This window comes from Zonotrichia leucophrys, chromosome Z (genome assembly GCF_028769735.1).
Source record: "Zonotrichia leucophrys gambelii isolate GWCS_2022_RI chromosome Z, RI_Zleu_2.0, whole genome shotgun sequence".
NCBI lineage: Eukaryota > Metazoa > Chordata > Aves > Passeriformes > Passerellidae > Zonotrichia > Zonotrichia leucophrys.
The window spans coordinates 10,690,994-10,704,984 of NC_088200.1; the positions used below are offsets into that span (position 1 = coordinate 10,690,994).

The following is a 13,991-nucleotide window of genomic DNA, read 5'->3' on the forward strand; positions in this document are numbered from 1 at the left end:
AAGCACATCAAGGAAAAGGTCAGAGACTGCAAGAAAAAGAAACAGTAATTTAAAATCTGGGCTCAGATAGAAGCTATTCACATAAGGTTCAGATCACTCAAGCTCTCCCACCCACCCTGTGCTCTAGTACCACCCAGTCAGTGAAACAGAGAAGACAGAATTAGGCAGGATTTCCAGAGAGAAGTGGGGAATAAGCCTCATGCTTCAATAAAGTGTAAAAATCTACTGAGTAGGTAGTCCTTCAAATCCAAATCTTAGGAACTGCTAGGAAATCTACGTAAGCAAGTAATCTATTTACTCTATCCTATGGTTTGTCTGTTTATTGCTACGTCAGTACAGAAGAGTTAACAAATGAGAATCACTGGGGAGTCTGTAATGACAGCACAGAGGTGGAAAAGGTCCCTTTACCCAGTCTAAGCAGCCAGTACTGCACAAATACTCAAAATGGTTCTCCAAGGGTTACCTCCCTCCACAAGGCCTCTTCCCATTAGGGGAAGCAGGGAGGCACAGAGCCCCAAAACCAGGTTAGCCAATGCTGTGCTGCATGGGATCAGTGTCCTGCAGCACTGTCCCTCTGGGCATGGTGTACAGGCCTGCATTAGGCTGCACTTTCCTGTACTTAACTCCTCAACAAAGTAGAAAGGAGTCCCTTATGTGTCTCTGTCATGATTAAAGTCTTTCATACTATGGTATGTAATTTTCCACCAAAGCGAGGGTAACTTTCCTCTATAACATGTTATGTGTTTTCCAGTGCAAAACACCTTACCTACAAGAACTGCTCCCTTTACATTTGGTTTACCTCAGCATTTCTCCAGCACCATCCAACTATTTTTTCTCATGCAGATTTCTCATCCAGAGCAGATTGTGCATCAGCATATCTGCCTTCTGTGATACGAAAGGAGAGCAAAAATTTCCAGGTTTCTACAGTTTGAGAAGCCCTGGCATCAACTGTGACATTTACCTGAAGATTTATCTTTATAGTTGAAAAAAAAGAAGGAAAAAACATCAAACCAAGAAAAGCTTTTTTCCTTCAGTTAAGCATGCCCTAAGCAAGAATACAACTTCAAGCTGCTGCTTGAAAAATCTGGCCCAGCTCTAAACTCTAAGCCACAAAAGCTCCTAAACAACATTGCTTGCTCCAGAGTTTTCAAGGAGGTCACAACAAAGCCTTACAGTGAAAACAAAGTAGCAATATATTTTGAAAACACCTTTCTATTAAAAAAGGCAGAAAAAATTGGTTTTGGCTTACAACCAACAGTATTCTACTGGTTTTGGTTTGTTTGTTTTGGTTTTATTTTTCCCCTTATAATGTCCATGAACTTAGAGACAAAATAAACCTGTTCTGATAAATACATCAAAGTTCAGCATTCAGATTTATTCATGACAGTTTTTATGCTTTGTCTCTCTCTCTCTATGCTGATAATCCCTCTCCCTTCCCTATTGCAGTTTCCAAGTTCCTTAATTCATTTTCACTTCCACTGCATGTCAGCTGCCACTGATGTGGAAGGCACCGGTACACCTTCCTAGTAACTAAAGAATAAACAACCAAGACTCAGAGCCATGAAGTGGCAACACAGCTTATTTGTGCAGCCATCTGATCCTCTCTGCGGTATCTACACCCATCTTCTTCCTGTTTAGTAATATATCCATACAGCATTTCCTTTTAAGTTACCCCAAAGTGCACTGACTGCTTTGCTCCAGAATGCAGTCCACTGCCACCACAACCCAGTGGTGAAGTCTCTGGACCAGATTAAAAAAAAATCCACAAATATATTTCCAAATAAACTAATCTTTCCAAATCAAACTACAAAATACCGCAAAATATCTTTCTCCTCCTCTTGCCTTCCTTTAGATTGTTTCTTGTTCTTCCAGGTCTGCAAACAACAAAGGAACTCTAACAAGTAAATAAAAAGCAAGTACACCTCAGCTGAACACAGTAATAAAAAAAAGGAGTAAATTATCACCACCTGAATCAAGCCATTTCAGGGTTGCTATCATCTCTTGCATCTTCTTTACAATTTTATCTCTTCTATAATCTTGTAAATTGCTGACATTTCCGCACAAATGGAACATAAATATGTGAATTGCTCTATTAATTTTAATGGGACCAGATTACATATTTCGAGGTACTGACACCTCTTCCCCCTCAGCATTTTTAAATGGCTCTGACTGAGGGTTTAGCAATTGGTGCATTGAAATACCAATCTCTAGGCAATAAATTATCAGAGCTTACCACAGAACCTACCTTGAGCAGCAGTAACAGTGTGTGATCAACGGTCGCACACAAAACACTTTTGAAAGTAGTGGAAGTAGTCAAAAAAGTCAGGTGCTCCACAGTTAGAAAATCCCAGAATTAAGGTTTTATTCTATTCCATCTTCATGATCAAAATAAAACTACAGTCAGCCAGGTAATTTTTTCTGTAGTCTTCTTCCTCACTCAGTGCAGGTAACTTCAAAAAAACTTGCTCTAACTGGAAATTTGCTCTTAACACTAACTGGAATTTTTGATGTTGCATTTTTCTATTTTCATCCTTTCATATCCTTTTTCATGCATATGCCTAATTATCCAAGAGTCAGAAACCTGACATGGAATCACCTGTGCTCCTGTCTCTTTGTGGTTTCTGCTTGAGGACCTGAACTGTGGCATCTCAGCCAAAGGGGAACAAAGGCAAAGCAAGGATGGCAAAACTGTCAACATCCTTTTTACTGTTCTGGTACAGGATGCCCCAGAGCAGGCTCTGGACCACAGAGAAGAGAGTAACACTTGAGTGACTGCTTTGCCAAGCTCTGCTTATCTTGGAGCTTTTGCTGTGTCCCCACAGTGCAGAGGCATAACCAAAACTGGACGTGACTACCAAACACACATCCAGAATTAACACAGCAATCCGATCTCTAAATATGCAGCTTCTGAGAGGAAATGGCCAAGATGTTGGATCTCCCAGCCAAGCTAAAGACTCTGGAGAGAGACTGGGACAAGCTGGTCGACACTAAAGCCTCATGGGAGTCAGCACCCAATACTTGTTCCTGCCTCTGGTTTCTGATTCTACCTCTGGCATTTACTGCTACAGCAACTGAGTGGTTCTTAAGTATTAATTCATCAACAGATCCCTGCAAAGTGAAATTACTGTCTTATCTCCATAGGCAGGCATGGCATGGAAAGATTGTGGTAGCAAACAAACAAGCAAAATGCACAATTTAGGTAATTAATTTGCAATAAATGAGCACTGATCTTCCTCAGACTGTCAGAACAGAGAGCAGCCTGTCTGGTGAAAAAATAACTTCAGGTAGTTTTGAGCTGCAGGTGTGAGTGTTCAGCTCTTCTGCAACCAAGCCTGGGACAGAGATAGGAAGAAAATCTCATTCTTTCAGATGGCATTCAGGTGCCTTAAATGAGACTTATCTTCTCCTCACAAACTGGGTTTCTAAGGCTTGTAAAAAATTAGGCAGAGCCCAAAAGCCTATGACATAGTCCTCAGCTATACAGAGAAGATGTGTGGTGAATGATGTGTGATTCCTGTTGAAAAAGCAATAGCATGGAATTTTGAGGCTATGGGGCTAAAGCTCCCTCATTCCCATCTTGGCATGTCACTCCTAAAGAGAGACTGTTGGCTTCTTTATGTATTTGTCCAGCATCAGGCACAGTAAATACCAATGGTGCATGGATTCTCACTCTGTGCATTGGAATAGAAAACAGATTTCTCATTCTTATTATGCTATTGGAAGTGTACTAAGCAGTCTGGAAGCAGGACAATGCAATAACTACAGATAACAAGTAGCAGATTCCAAGAACTTTTAAAATAATCTATTTAGGGTTACTCTGTTGAAGTGGGTAGTCAAGTTAAAAAGGCTCCAGACAATTTTCTTTACAGGGGGAAGCAAAATTTTATTCACAATGCTCTAAGTAGTTAAAATCCTACTCTTTTTCAAGTAGTATCCATTGATTTTAACATTAACAGGTATGGGACTAAACACCTGCATACCAAAGAAACATTCAACTGGAAACCATACTCCATAGCATGACCTGGAAAAAAGCAAGCATTTGTACTGCAGTCTCAATGCACTCACCTAAGCAATATCACTGAAGCAGTACATGAGTGGCTGCATGACATTTTAACTCTCAGCTGTCCAGCCACCTTTATTTTGTTCTGAATCAAAGCAGGGCGTACATGTATTGTGATATTTTTAATGTTTCTTTCATTTTCCTCTGAATTATTTTAGGAGAAAGTGTAACAGTAAGTGTAATAATAAGCATAAAATAAATACAGAGAAAATCAGGTGACAAGCAAGAATGTTAAGGCTTAGACTTCTCAGAAGTAATTTAAATATGTAATTTTAAATCTGCAATTTAAACAGTTTACAACTTCCTGAAATGGATTAAGGAGGTAAGATCTGTTTTGTGAGAGCCACAACCATTTTATTCTTTGTCCATAGCTTCTGTTTGATAAATTATTGATTTCTTATTAAGTGGTCTAGTAGCATGTTTTTCATCAGTGTGATTTAGTAGGGAACAGCCATCATTTTTTTGATAGAACCTACTCTAAAGCACCTGGTTCATTGCTGAGAAGTTCAAGGTCATCCAACGATTTCAGTTCTGTGGCTGCAGCACTAAACAAAGGTCTTCTACAGGGTTGTGTTTAACAGAACTGTCCTCACCTCTGGCACAGAAATTAGCCACCTCTCTAGGGAACACTTTGTCCTCAGCAGCTCCACTGGACTCTCAGTTATCCCACATAATGCCATGTGGGACAGTCTCACCTGCCTCCAGCATTCAGGAGGACATGGTATATAATAGAGGAAGTTGTATATAAGAGAAGTTTTCCGAGGCTGGATGAGTGAGGTTCATTGGAGGTTACTGATTAGACAAGCTAAGAAATCCTCTGGAAATGCCTTGAATTAAAACCAGTTGGAAGCCGGAAGACCATTACAAAGAAATCTGATTTATGTTTGACTTATTCCTCCTTAAGCATGTAGGCCCTGCTGAGAGCCAGCACAGGGACTCAGTCCCTTGGTCAAGTTCCTACAGTCACTTTTGTGTTACTAAGAGAAAAATAAATATGCAACATGACTCTAGAATTAAATACATGTGGTTTTCCTGCATTGCACTTAGTTGTGATTTTGGTCAGAAGGATGACTTCTGGTTTCCCCTGCAGCACAGAATGAGCTGAGGAAGCATCACAGGCTGCCAGCACACAAGAGCTTTTCTGCCTGGTCTGCAGAAGAGTTTGGTTTATGTATGACATTGTGTAGTCTGCTCAACAAGGGACAAATTCCCCTCTCTGACTTTCAAGAGCAGGTCTGAATAATGTTGTCACTTAGAACAAATGGCATAAATTGAGTTAACTGGGAATTTTTTAATTGATAGTACAGTTTATGTGTGCCATGAAAAAACACCTCAGTGTGTATGGGTAGCCCCAGCTCTTAACTAGTCAAATAACAAAAAGTTTGGTCTAGTTTCAGTTGATTTCCTGCCAATCTACAAAGAATTATGAAATGCAGCTGGTACACCATGCTGCAAGCACTAAGACGTAAATCCCACAGAAGCATCACATACTTCTATGAAGGTACTTGGAAATAACTAATAAAACAAACAAATACACAGAACTTTTAACATCAAAGTTTCATGAAATTCACTGGCGGCAAATGCAACACCATGAACCCCAAGGATTCATTGCTTCAATTTGATTCTGATTGAACTAGAATTTCTAGGGAAAGACTGGTGTACCTTTGTGAACAGCATGATAAACAACTTCCAAAGACAACAGAAGACAAACCAAAGTACCAAAAGCACAAAACAAAAATCAGTATTGATCTCTTTCAGCAAATCTGTGCCTGTTGTACAAGCCCACAGTTCTGCAGCCACTTGGAATGTTTAGTCTTCCTTACCCTACTAAATGCTAAAATGGTAGCACAGAAAAACCAGAGATGAATGTAAATTAAGACAATGTTATGAGAAAGGAAAGAATTATTCCCATGGGATCACGGAATTAAGAGAACTGCACTTCACTCAAAGTTATAAATAAGAAGGAACATAATAAAAAATGCCAAGTACTGTGTTACAAAGAAAGTACAAAAATTAGTTTTAGAAGTAAGCATTTCCACTCATCACCTCTCATAAAAAGGACAAAGGTGTATTCTCAAATACTGAGAAACAACATCTAAAGGCTCTGCTAGTTGTTTCTGGAATACACTAATTACTAATGTATTAATTCTTCTTAGCTCACTTGAGCTAAGGCAAGAACACAGTTTTAAAATAAAAACCTATATGGTCTTCAGGCACACCGGTACCCAAACTGAACGAAAATAGTATCTAAATACATGAGAGAACAATCTCTGCCAGCACTGACTGCTCAGTAACTTGACTTAGAAACCTCTCAGGATGGCTCACTTCTGATTTGTTTACTATATAGTTTCTGGCACCTTGCTCAGTAAGGCGTGGCAGCCCTCACCATGGCACCATGGAAGGCCCGGATGCCATGCCAGCCTGGCATAGGAGCAGCTCCCTTTGAGCAAGGATGCTGTTCCCACCCCCAGAGCCCCACAAGCTGTTACCTGGGCGGGCAGTCCTGCTCGTGGCACTTCTTGTGCCGCCCCTTGGGCTGCATGGCTGGGTCACAGAAGGAGTTTTTGACGGCTCCGCTCGCCCTCCGCACGCAGCGCGCGATCTGCCGCCGCAGGCCTGCCAGAGACACACACACACAGAGAGAGAGAGAAAGGAGCAGTCATCCTGGGCTGGGGATGGAGTGCAGGAATCCCCGGCTACGTACACCCTTCAGCCAAGCTGGAAAGGTCAAGCAGAGCTCTCTTGGATGGGATCAGAGCTCAAGTGACAGATTAGAAAGCACTTTCCTTGATGGCTTTGCTGGCCTCAGAAAGGGCTCCTGCAGGCCCTCGAGCAGGTTTAAATGGCTTTGAAGGGTTCTCCAGTTACCCACAGACAAGAGGAACCACAGCAGCATCAGGCTATTCACAGCAAGCTTGGGTTTGCTGACCTTTTCTCTGTTCATTGGGAAGGCTGTTTAAGCAGAACACAAACCAGAGCCACAGAATAATCCTGTGACTCTTAACATGAATTCAACTTTTAAGAAGTTTTGGTGCACATTTTGAAATCAATGATGAAAAATATCTTCTATTTTCTAAGTAAATAATACACAACACTCAGCACAAGAGGCAAAGAACAATTATGAAGAGACACACAAAAACAATTCACACAAACCATTTGGGTTATTTCCAAACATTTCCATTTATACAAAACTCCATTCATTTAACAGAAAGAAACATGAACCAAGATACTACAATAACCTAATATGAATCTAAAGAAATCCAGTTTCTAGGAGCCTGCTTTCCCCATAGTTCTGCAATAATTTGAGGCAACCCAATGTAAACAAAAGTACTGCAACATTACAGTTTGAAAGACTGCAGTGAGACTGATATAGAGGCATTGAAATAGTCCACACAAATCTTAAGGACTAAAAAGACTGAAAAATAATTTTTTAACTCCCATTAACTGTGCTATTCATTTTCATATCAATTAATACACACTGCAGATCTCTGCATCTCTAGAACTTTTATCTTCCTCCTGGGATGCACAGGGCCTAACAGCCCTGTTATCATGGCATCAAGGAAAAGTGTTGGGCTATTTAGCAGTATGTTTAGGAAACAAGCTTTTCCATTCCTCAGGCCTCCTAATAACTAGTATGGGAAACTACGTGGAAGATAAAAACAGCAATCCATAGAAAGTAATTGAGAAATAGTAATATATTCCTCTGTATATTCATAGCATCATAAAAATGTTAAGGTTGGAAAAGCCCTGTAGGATCAACAAATCTAATCATTAATCCTGCTCTAGCTCAAGAACACAGAAGAGAGTTTTGCATGCCTGTTTGGATAACTTCATAGAAACCAAAGGAAACCTACATCCCTATTTTTTAACACTTGAGAACATCAGGTATGTGAGGAAATGCTTTCGTTTTTTGATTACTTTAAGGCTTCTGACTGAGACATATAAAACAATTACTGACTACAGCACAAGATTTGATGACTGATTGTGCCCCAGTCAGATATGAAGGCTGATCTTCTAGAACAGTGATTAGTGTCAGCTGCAAGGGAAGATAAAGGGACTGAGGCATTCAAGGGTCCATGGTGCAGCTGCAAGACTGCAGTAAGCCCGGACCTGGTGATCTCTTATTCATAGGTGACTTCAAACAGGAGCAAGCCTTTTGTCTCAGCACAGGACTCTCAGGGAGCAGTGCTCTCTTTTATGCCCTGGTATAAATGTGACTAGAAAATTCAGCAACCTTTCTGCTAGCTGTAAGCAAACCAGTTGGCAGAAATGTTTCTGTTACTTTCAAAATCATGGTATGCTGCTGTTCCAAACACAAACAACAATAAACCTTTTGGTTTGATAAATTTTTAGTGTCATTTCAGCTGCTGCAATTAATTTTAAAGCCCCTATAAACCTTTGCAAAAGTTTTGCTTTGAAGCTGTACATTCTCATAAAAGGACCAGCTGACATCAATGAACTAGTTTATTCTAATAAACAACCTCTTTATGAAAGTTACATGAACTCCCACTGTAGTTTCAAAATCTCTGGCAGTTCAATTCCAGAGCTGAAAGGAATCCTATATGCATATAGCAACACACACACACATAGATGTAGGTTTACATGCTATGACATAATTAAATGGTTTTATCTGTTTGAGCAAGTTGAACTAGAAAACACTGCAGAAGAAGACAACTAGTCACTACTGACCCTGCCCCAGCAAGTATTTACAGTTGTACAAGTTATGAGGGTAATGTCCTATCTAAGCCACAGATTAAAAATTCTAAATATACTGAAACCTCAGTAAAGTTTGAAACCTAAAATTTTTTCTAAAGAGCTTTGAGAGGGACCTGTTTCCCTCCATTCACCACTTTTATTTCTTTCTGAACTCAATGCTGATTAGTTCACCTGATGTGTATTATCTCAGGTCAGTGAAAAAAACCTTGCAAGTATTTCTGGGAAAGTTAGGAGAAACTAAGAAAGATGATCATCAGATCACACAATAATCTTCATTTCACTAAATCTGCTCAGAGATTCCTTCTTTTTCCCTGTGACACTTCATGCCTAATGCAGGACTCTTTAGATGTGAGGCTGACCCTCGCATACCTTGATTTCTCACTTGGTTTGCAAAGAAAGGTACCAGTTCAAAGTCATCTGGGTGTGAAAGGCTTTTGAAAGAGTGATTAGAAATCTTTTTGCCACAGAGCCCTCAGTTTGGGCTGTAAACAACAGAAATGAAGGATCATAAGCAAGTAAATAAAAAGTGTATGAGAAACATGCATATTTGACTTTAGAGCTCATTTGAACATGTAATCATCTGAGCTGTGCACTTAGATACTCTGCACTTTGTATTTGAATGAGCAAATTATATTCTGTGCATGCACAAGTTATGCACAGAATACAAGTGCCAGTCTTTACATTTGCAGTGCTATAAAACTGAGACACACAACAGTCAATGGAAACAGTGACCTTTGCATTCTAAAACCAACACTGAAAGCTTAGGAATATTTGGAAATAATATTGTAGAGCGGCCTTTATAAAAGTTGTAAAGGATTTAGAGGGCACATAACAGTTAACCCCAAAAAGAATCTTAGGGTTAAGTCTTTTAGCAGAGCTTTGAAAATCTGCCAATTACCCATACTATCTGTAGTATAGAGAAACAAAGTTTTGATATTGGATAATATTCTCCTTTAGTTGCAGCTGTGCTGTGCTATGCTTTTTGTTACATTTAATGCCACTCAAAGCTGGTTCTAAGAAACAAGACCAAAGCCTTTAGACAAGGAGGAAGTACTTACACTTTGAATTCCAATATAACCCATTCCGTGATTATTTAAACAAGGAATAATAGGTAGTTGGTCCTGAAAAGAACCTCAGTGACACATTTAAATTAATCTGCATGTAAAAAAGCTTACAGGCTCTACCTGCTGTCTTGAGAGCAGGCTCTGGTGGGACAGCTCTTGTCCAGAGGGTGTAGCAGATTGCAGGACACCAGTGTGCACACATTCTGACTGCAAAGCAATTCCTTTCAGCATAAAGCAAATGGCAGGAAGAGATTCAACCTGTCCTGCACTGAGGACAGAGAAAGGGTTATGACTTTTACTACAAAGTATCCCCTTTGGTGCTTGTTTGCCATGAACTGGATTGCAATGTAACTAATCTATTTTCTACACTGGAAATGCGTATCAGGTATTGCAGTGTGTTCTCCTTTTCCCTGCATGAAAGATTAGGTATATTTGCCACAAAAAACCTTGATTTTTCTGAGTACTTTTTTTCCTGTTCAGTGGTGTTACCGTAGACTGGCCAGAGCCACCTTGGACACTACAATAGGTGGGTGCATACAAAGGAAATGAAAGAAGCCATGAGAAGATTTGAATATTTTGTTTTTCCACTGCATCAGTCCCTGCAGCCTTCAGCCCAACTTCTTATTTCCTAATGCAAATTTTCTTTCTTGGCTGCAGAAAGCATTTGATTGTATTGTCCTGATTTCTGTGGCCACCAAAGGCTGAAGTAGCCTTGGATTTATTGCTGTGTTTTTGGCCAGTGGTGATGAAAGGACCTGTGCTGGACCTTTGGCAGGTCCAGGTTTGCCAAGAGAACAGAAGTCTAGGTAAGAATCAATTGCTCCCATTGGCTGTGGCTGTAAAAGTTAATTCAGCAGTTCATCTTTCTCGGTCCTCCTTTTTACCCTAAAAATATTGGTTAATTGTTTTCAAAAATGGTAATTGCAATAATCCTTAAAAGCTATTTACTACTTACGTTAGGTTAAATAAATACAGCTTTTCTTATTTATCTCTCTGTAGGCTTATCTTCAATAAGACTTGTCCTGCAGCACACCCATAGCAGAAGATGATGTGCACTTCAGTGCACTTTTATCTCATAAACTCCTCAGAACACTTCAAATGTCAGTGATTTGGTACAAGTGTGTTAGTGCCAACAGCAATAAGTTCTGAATCTAAACAGAGTGAACATCCACATGAAATCGATCGCATTGTTCACAGCCAGAAGGAGGTTTTGTGGAAGTCAGAAGGCAATTTTATGGAAGTCAGTTGGACATCAGGGAGAATTTCTTCACTGAAAAGGCAGTCAAACCCTACCAGAACAGGGTGCCCAGGAAGTGGTGGAGTCACCATCCCTGGGAGTGTTCCAGAAACAACTGGATATGGCACTTGGGGCCATGGTTTGGTTGATGAGGTGGTGTTTGGTCAAGGCTTGGGACTCCCTGATCTTGCACGTGTTTTCCAGCCTTAGCGGTGCTATGAACCGTGATGCTGGTCCACATCCCCATGGCCCAGAGCACAACCAAATAAAACATGCACCTGCAGAGAGCTGCAGGCAGATTGGCATATCAGATTTCCCCACTCCAAGTGATGCATCGGAGCTCTGTGCCAAGATTTCTCTGTTTTAATGAGCAGGGAGTGAGAGACAATACCCTGACTGCATCACTGCATCAGCAAACTACATCCTTCTGTACACCTGTCCAATTACTTCTCTAGACATCTGTATCTCAGAGGAAAGAGGACTACACATTTATTCATTTCTTTTCTTCTGTCCATGAAGGAATGCAGAGAACTGGTGAAGTGTCTGTGCCCTTCATGAACTGGGATGCACCTCCTGGTTCCCCTCCAACTGATGTCACCAAGTCCGTAATCTTGTCTGAAACACATGATTTCTACTTATACAAAGGCAGTAAGCTCAAAAAAGAGCTTTTACTAAGCTTTTACTAAGAGCAAAAATGCAGCTAACAGAGGAAGTCAATTAGTAGATAAGAACTGAAAAAAACTTTACATACCACAGTTATCTATCTAAGTAACCCACGTAGCAGAAATAAAAGCCACATCACAGTTAACTAGCCAGAAGAGAGTACATGGGGCTACAATTTACCTAGAAACAGTTCTGGGAAAACTGCAGCTAATGTAAAAAGAACCTCAAAACAGTGTAACAGTCTACTAACACATTCGCCTCCTCTCCCCTTTTTATCACAACAATTTTTACATTAAATATGACTCAGAACTACGCAGGTATCAGAAATAACACTTACAGAACACAATTAAGCAAAACCACTTGTTTTGTGCACCTATTTAAAGAAAATGGTGGGTGTCTCTCCACCAGAAAGCACATCAAGTTTTGTGCTGAGAGACTCTTCTCAAAAAAAAACTACAGAAAACAAATCACAGCGTCTATCTAATCAAGCATACATATATACAAATGAACACATATCTCCATAATATGTTGATTATATATATATAAATATTTTTAAAATAACATGTGGATGTTATTGGGATGGGATATTTTACACTAGGCTTCTAAAACTTCTTCTTTTAATCTTATAAAATTAGGTCATAAAATGCCTTTTGTCCAAACCACTAAAAACACATTGTTTTAGTGTCTTCCCTGACAGAAGAGATTCAAAAATGTTACTCCTGCAATCATCACTGCTTTTAGAATCACAGCTGGGTTTGTTATAACATTTGTTTGTCCTTTTTCTTTTCTTCCACAAAGCAGTTGAAAAAGCAGTAATTACCAAAAGCCATTAACAATACTCTAGCATTAGAAAAGGTATTTCTCATATTATTGGTCTGCTTGTAACACTGATCTACTCCTTTCACACTGTACAGGATGGTCAAAGAACAATGCTACAGTTGTATCTCCAGAATTCTTTTACTGTCCTGTAAAAATCAAGAGTTAATTCAGACAGAAGGCTACAATTCCTAACCCCCAAGTTCAGACTTCTCTTCATATACAACATTTTCAAAATTATTCACACAATAGATGGATTTAAAAAATTACTAATGTAAAGATTTGGCCTCTTTGTCCTTATTGTTGGTTTACTATAAATATTAACTTTATCTCATTGATGTTAGCTACTTCAGAGGAAGTTCTTCTGGCGGCATTTTGTGTGAGTTACCAGAAGCCACGACTTTCAGACCTGTTGTTAAATCCTACTTCACAGTCATCGTTGTGTTTGTCTGGTTTAATGTGCTGCACAGCACTACAGTATAACTGCAGTGCTACTCCAGCTATTGCCAAACTGGGCAGACATGGAAGTTCTCAAGACTAATTGCAATTAAGTAACTATTGAACAATGGACAAAAAAGAGTTATTACTTGTCAAGGCAGGACAGAAAGGAAGAATATTTTTTGTAGTTATTATATAGAAAACTCTTAATAGGGAAACAATAGTAGGTCATAAATTTGTACTGCTGGAAAAAAAGGCTATGGTGAGCAGTATTGACAAAAAATTATGGTGGAAAGAAAATTGTACCTTCTTATTTTGGTTCACAGAAGCTGAGAATTTCAGGGCAGGTGTTTTAGAAACATAATTACTTATGCAAGTTTAAATTTTTTTATTTAGAAGTCAAAACACACTATTCACAGAATCACAGAATGGCTGGGGCTGGAAGGGACCTCTGGAGATCAAATAGTCCCACCCCCCCACTACAGCAAGGTCTCCTGGAGCAAGCTGCACAGGAGCACAACCCGGCAGATTTTCAATATCTCCAGAAAAGGAGACTCCACAGCCTCTCTGGGCAGCCTGTTCCAGTGCTCTGCCTCATTTAAAGTAAACAAGTCATTCCTCATATTATGTTTGTAACCATGTGATGTGATTTCCCACCAAATGCAGATTTAAAGAACATTACCTCTTTGAGGATTACATCTGTAATGAAGGAAAACAGTAAGAGAAAAGGGAAGTGAGGAATTACCTCTTCCACAGGTAACACTGCAGGCTGTCCACTCTCCATATTGCCAAAAATACTCTGGCTCTCCAATCTCATTCTCATTACTCTCTTCTTTGCGTACAGTGTATTCATACTCGATTCCAGGGTTAGTTTCTTGAAAAAGCAGCTGGAGAGAGTGGTGTTTATTAGTGGTTTAATTAATAATCTACTGGTCAAGAGCTTTCAAAGTGTGAAACTGGAATAATTAAAGCTGCCCATAAAGTCTGCTACCAGTTT

At 39.7% G+C, this 13,991-nt stretch overlaps 1 protein-coding gene across 1 annotated transcript in view; it reads right to left on the reverse strand.

Annotated features, from left to right (window-relative positions):
• ADAMTS12 (ADAM metallopeptidase with thrombospondin type 1 motif 12) overlaps window positions 1–13,991 on the reverse strand; it is a 142,305-nt gene that overhangs the window by 17,339 nt on the left and 110,975 nt on the right. Inside the window, exons 16-17 of the mRNA XM_064735531.1 lie at window positions 13,740–13,881; window positions 6,550–6,676 (exon numbers count right to left, since the gene is read on the reverse strand). Coding sequence (XP_064591601.1) covers window positions 6,550–6,676; window positions 13,740–13,881 — 269 coding nt within the window. The remainder of the gene's footprint in view (window positions 1–6,549; window positions 6,677–13,739; window positions 13,882–13,991) is intronic.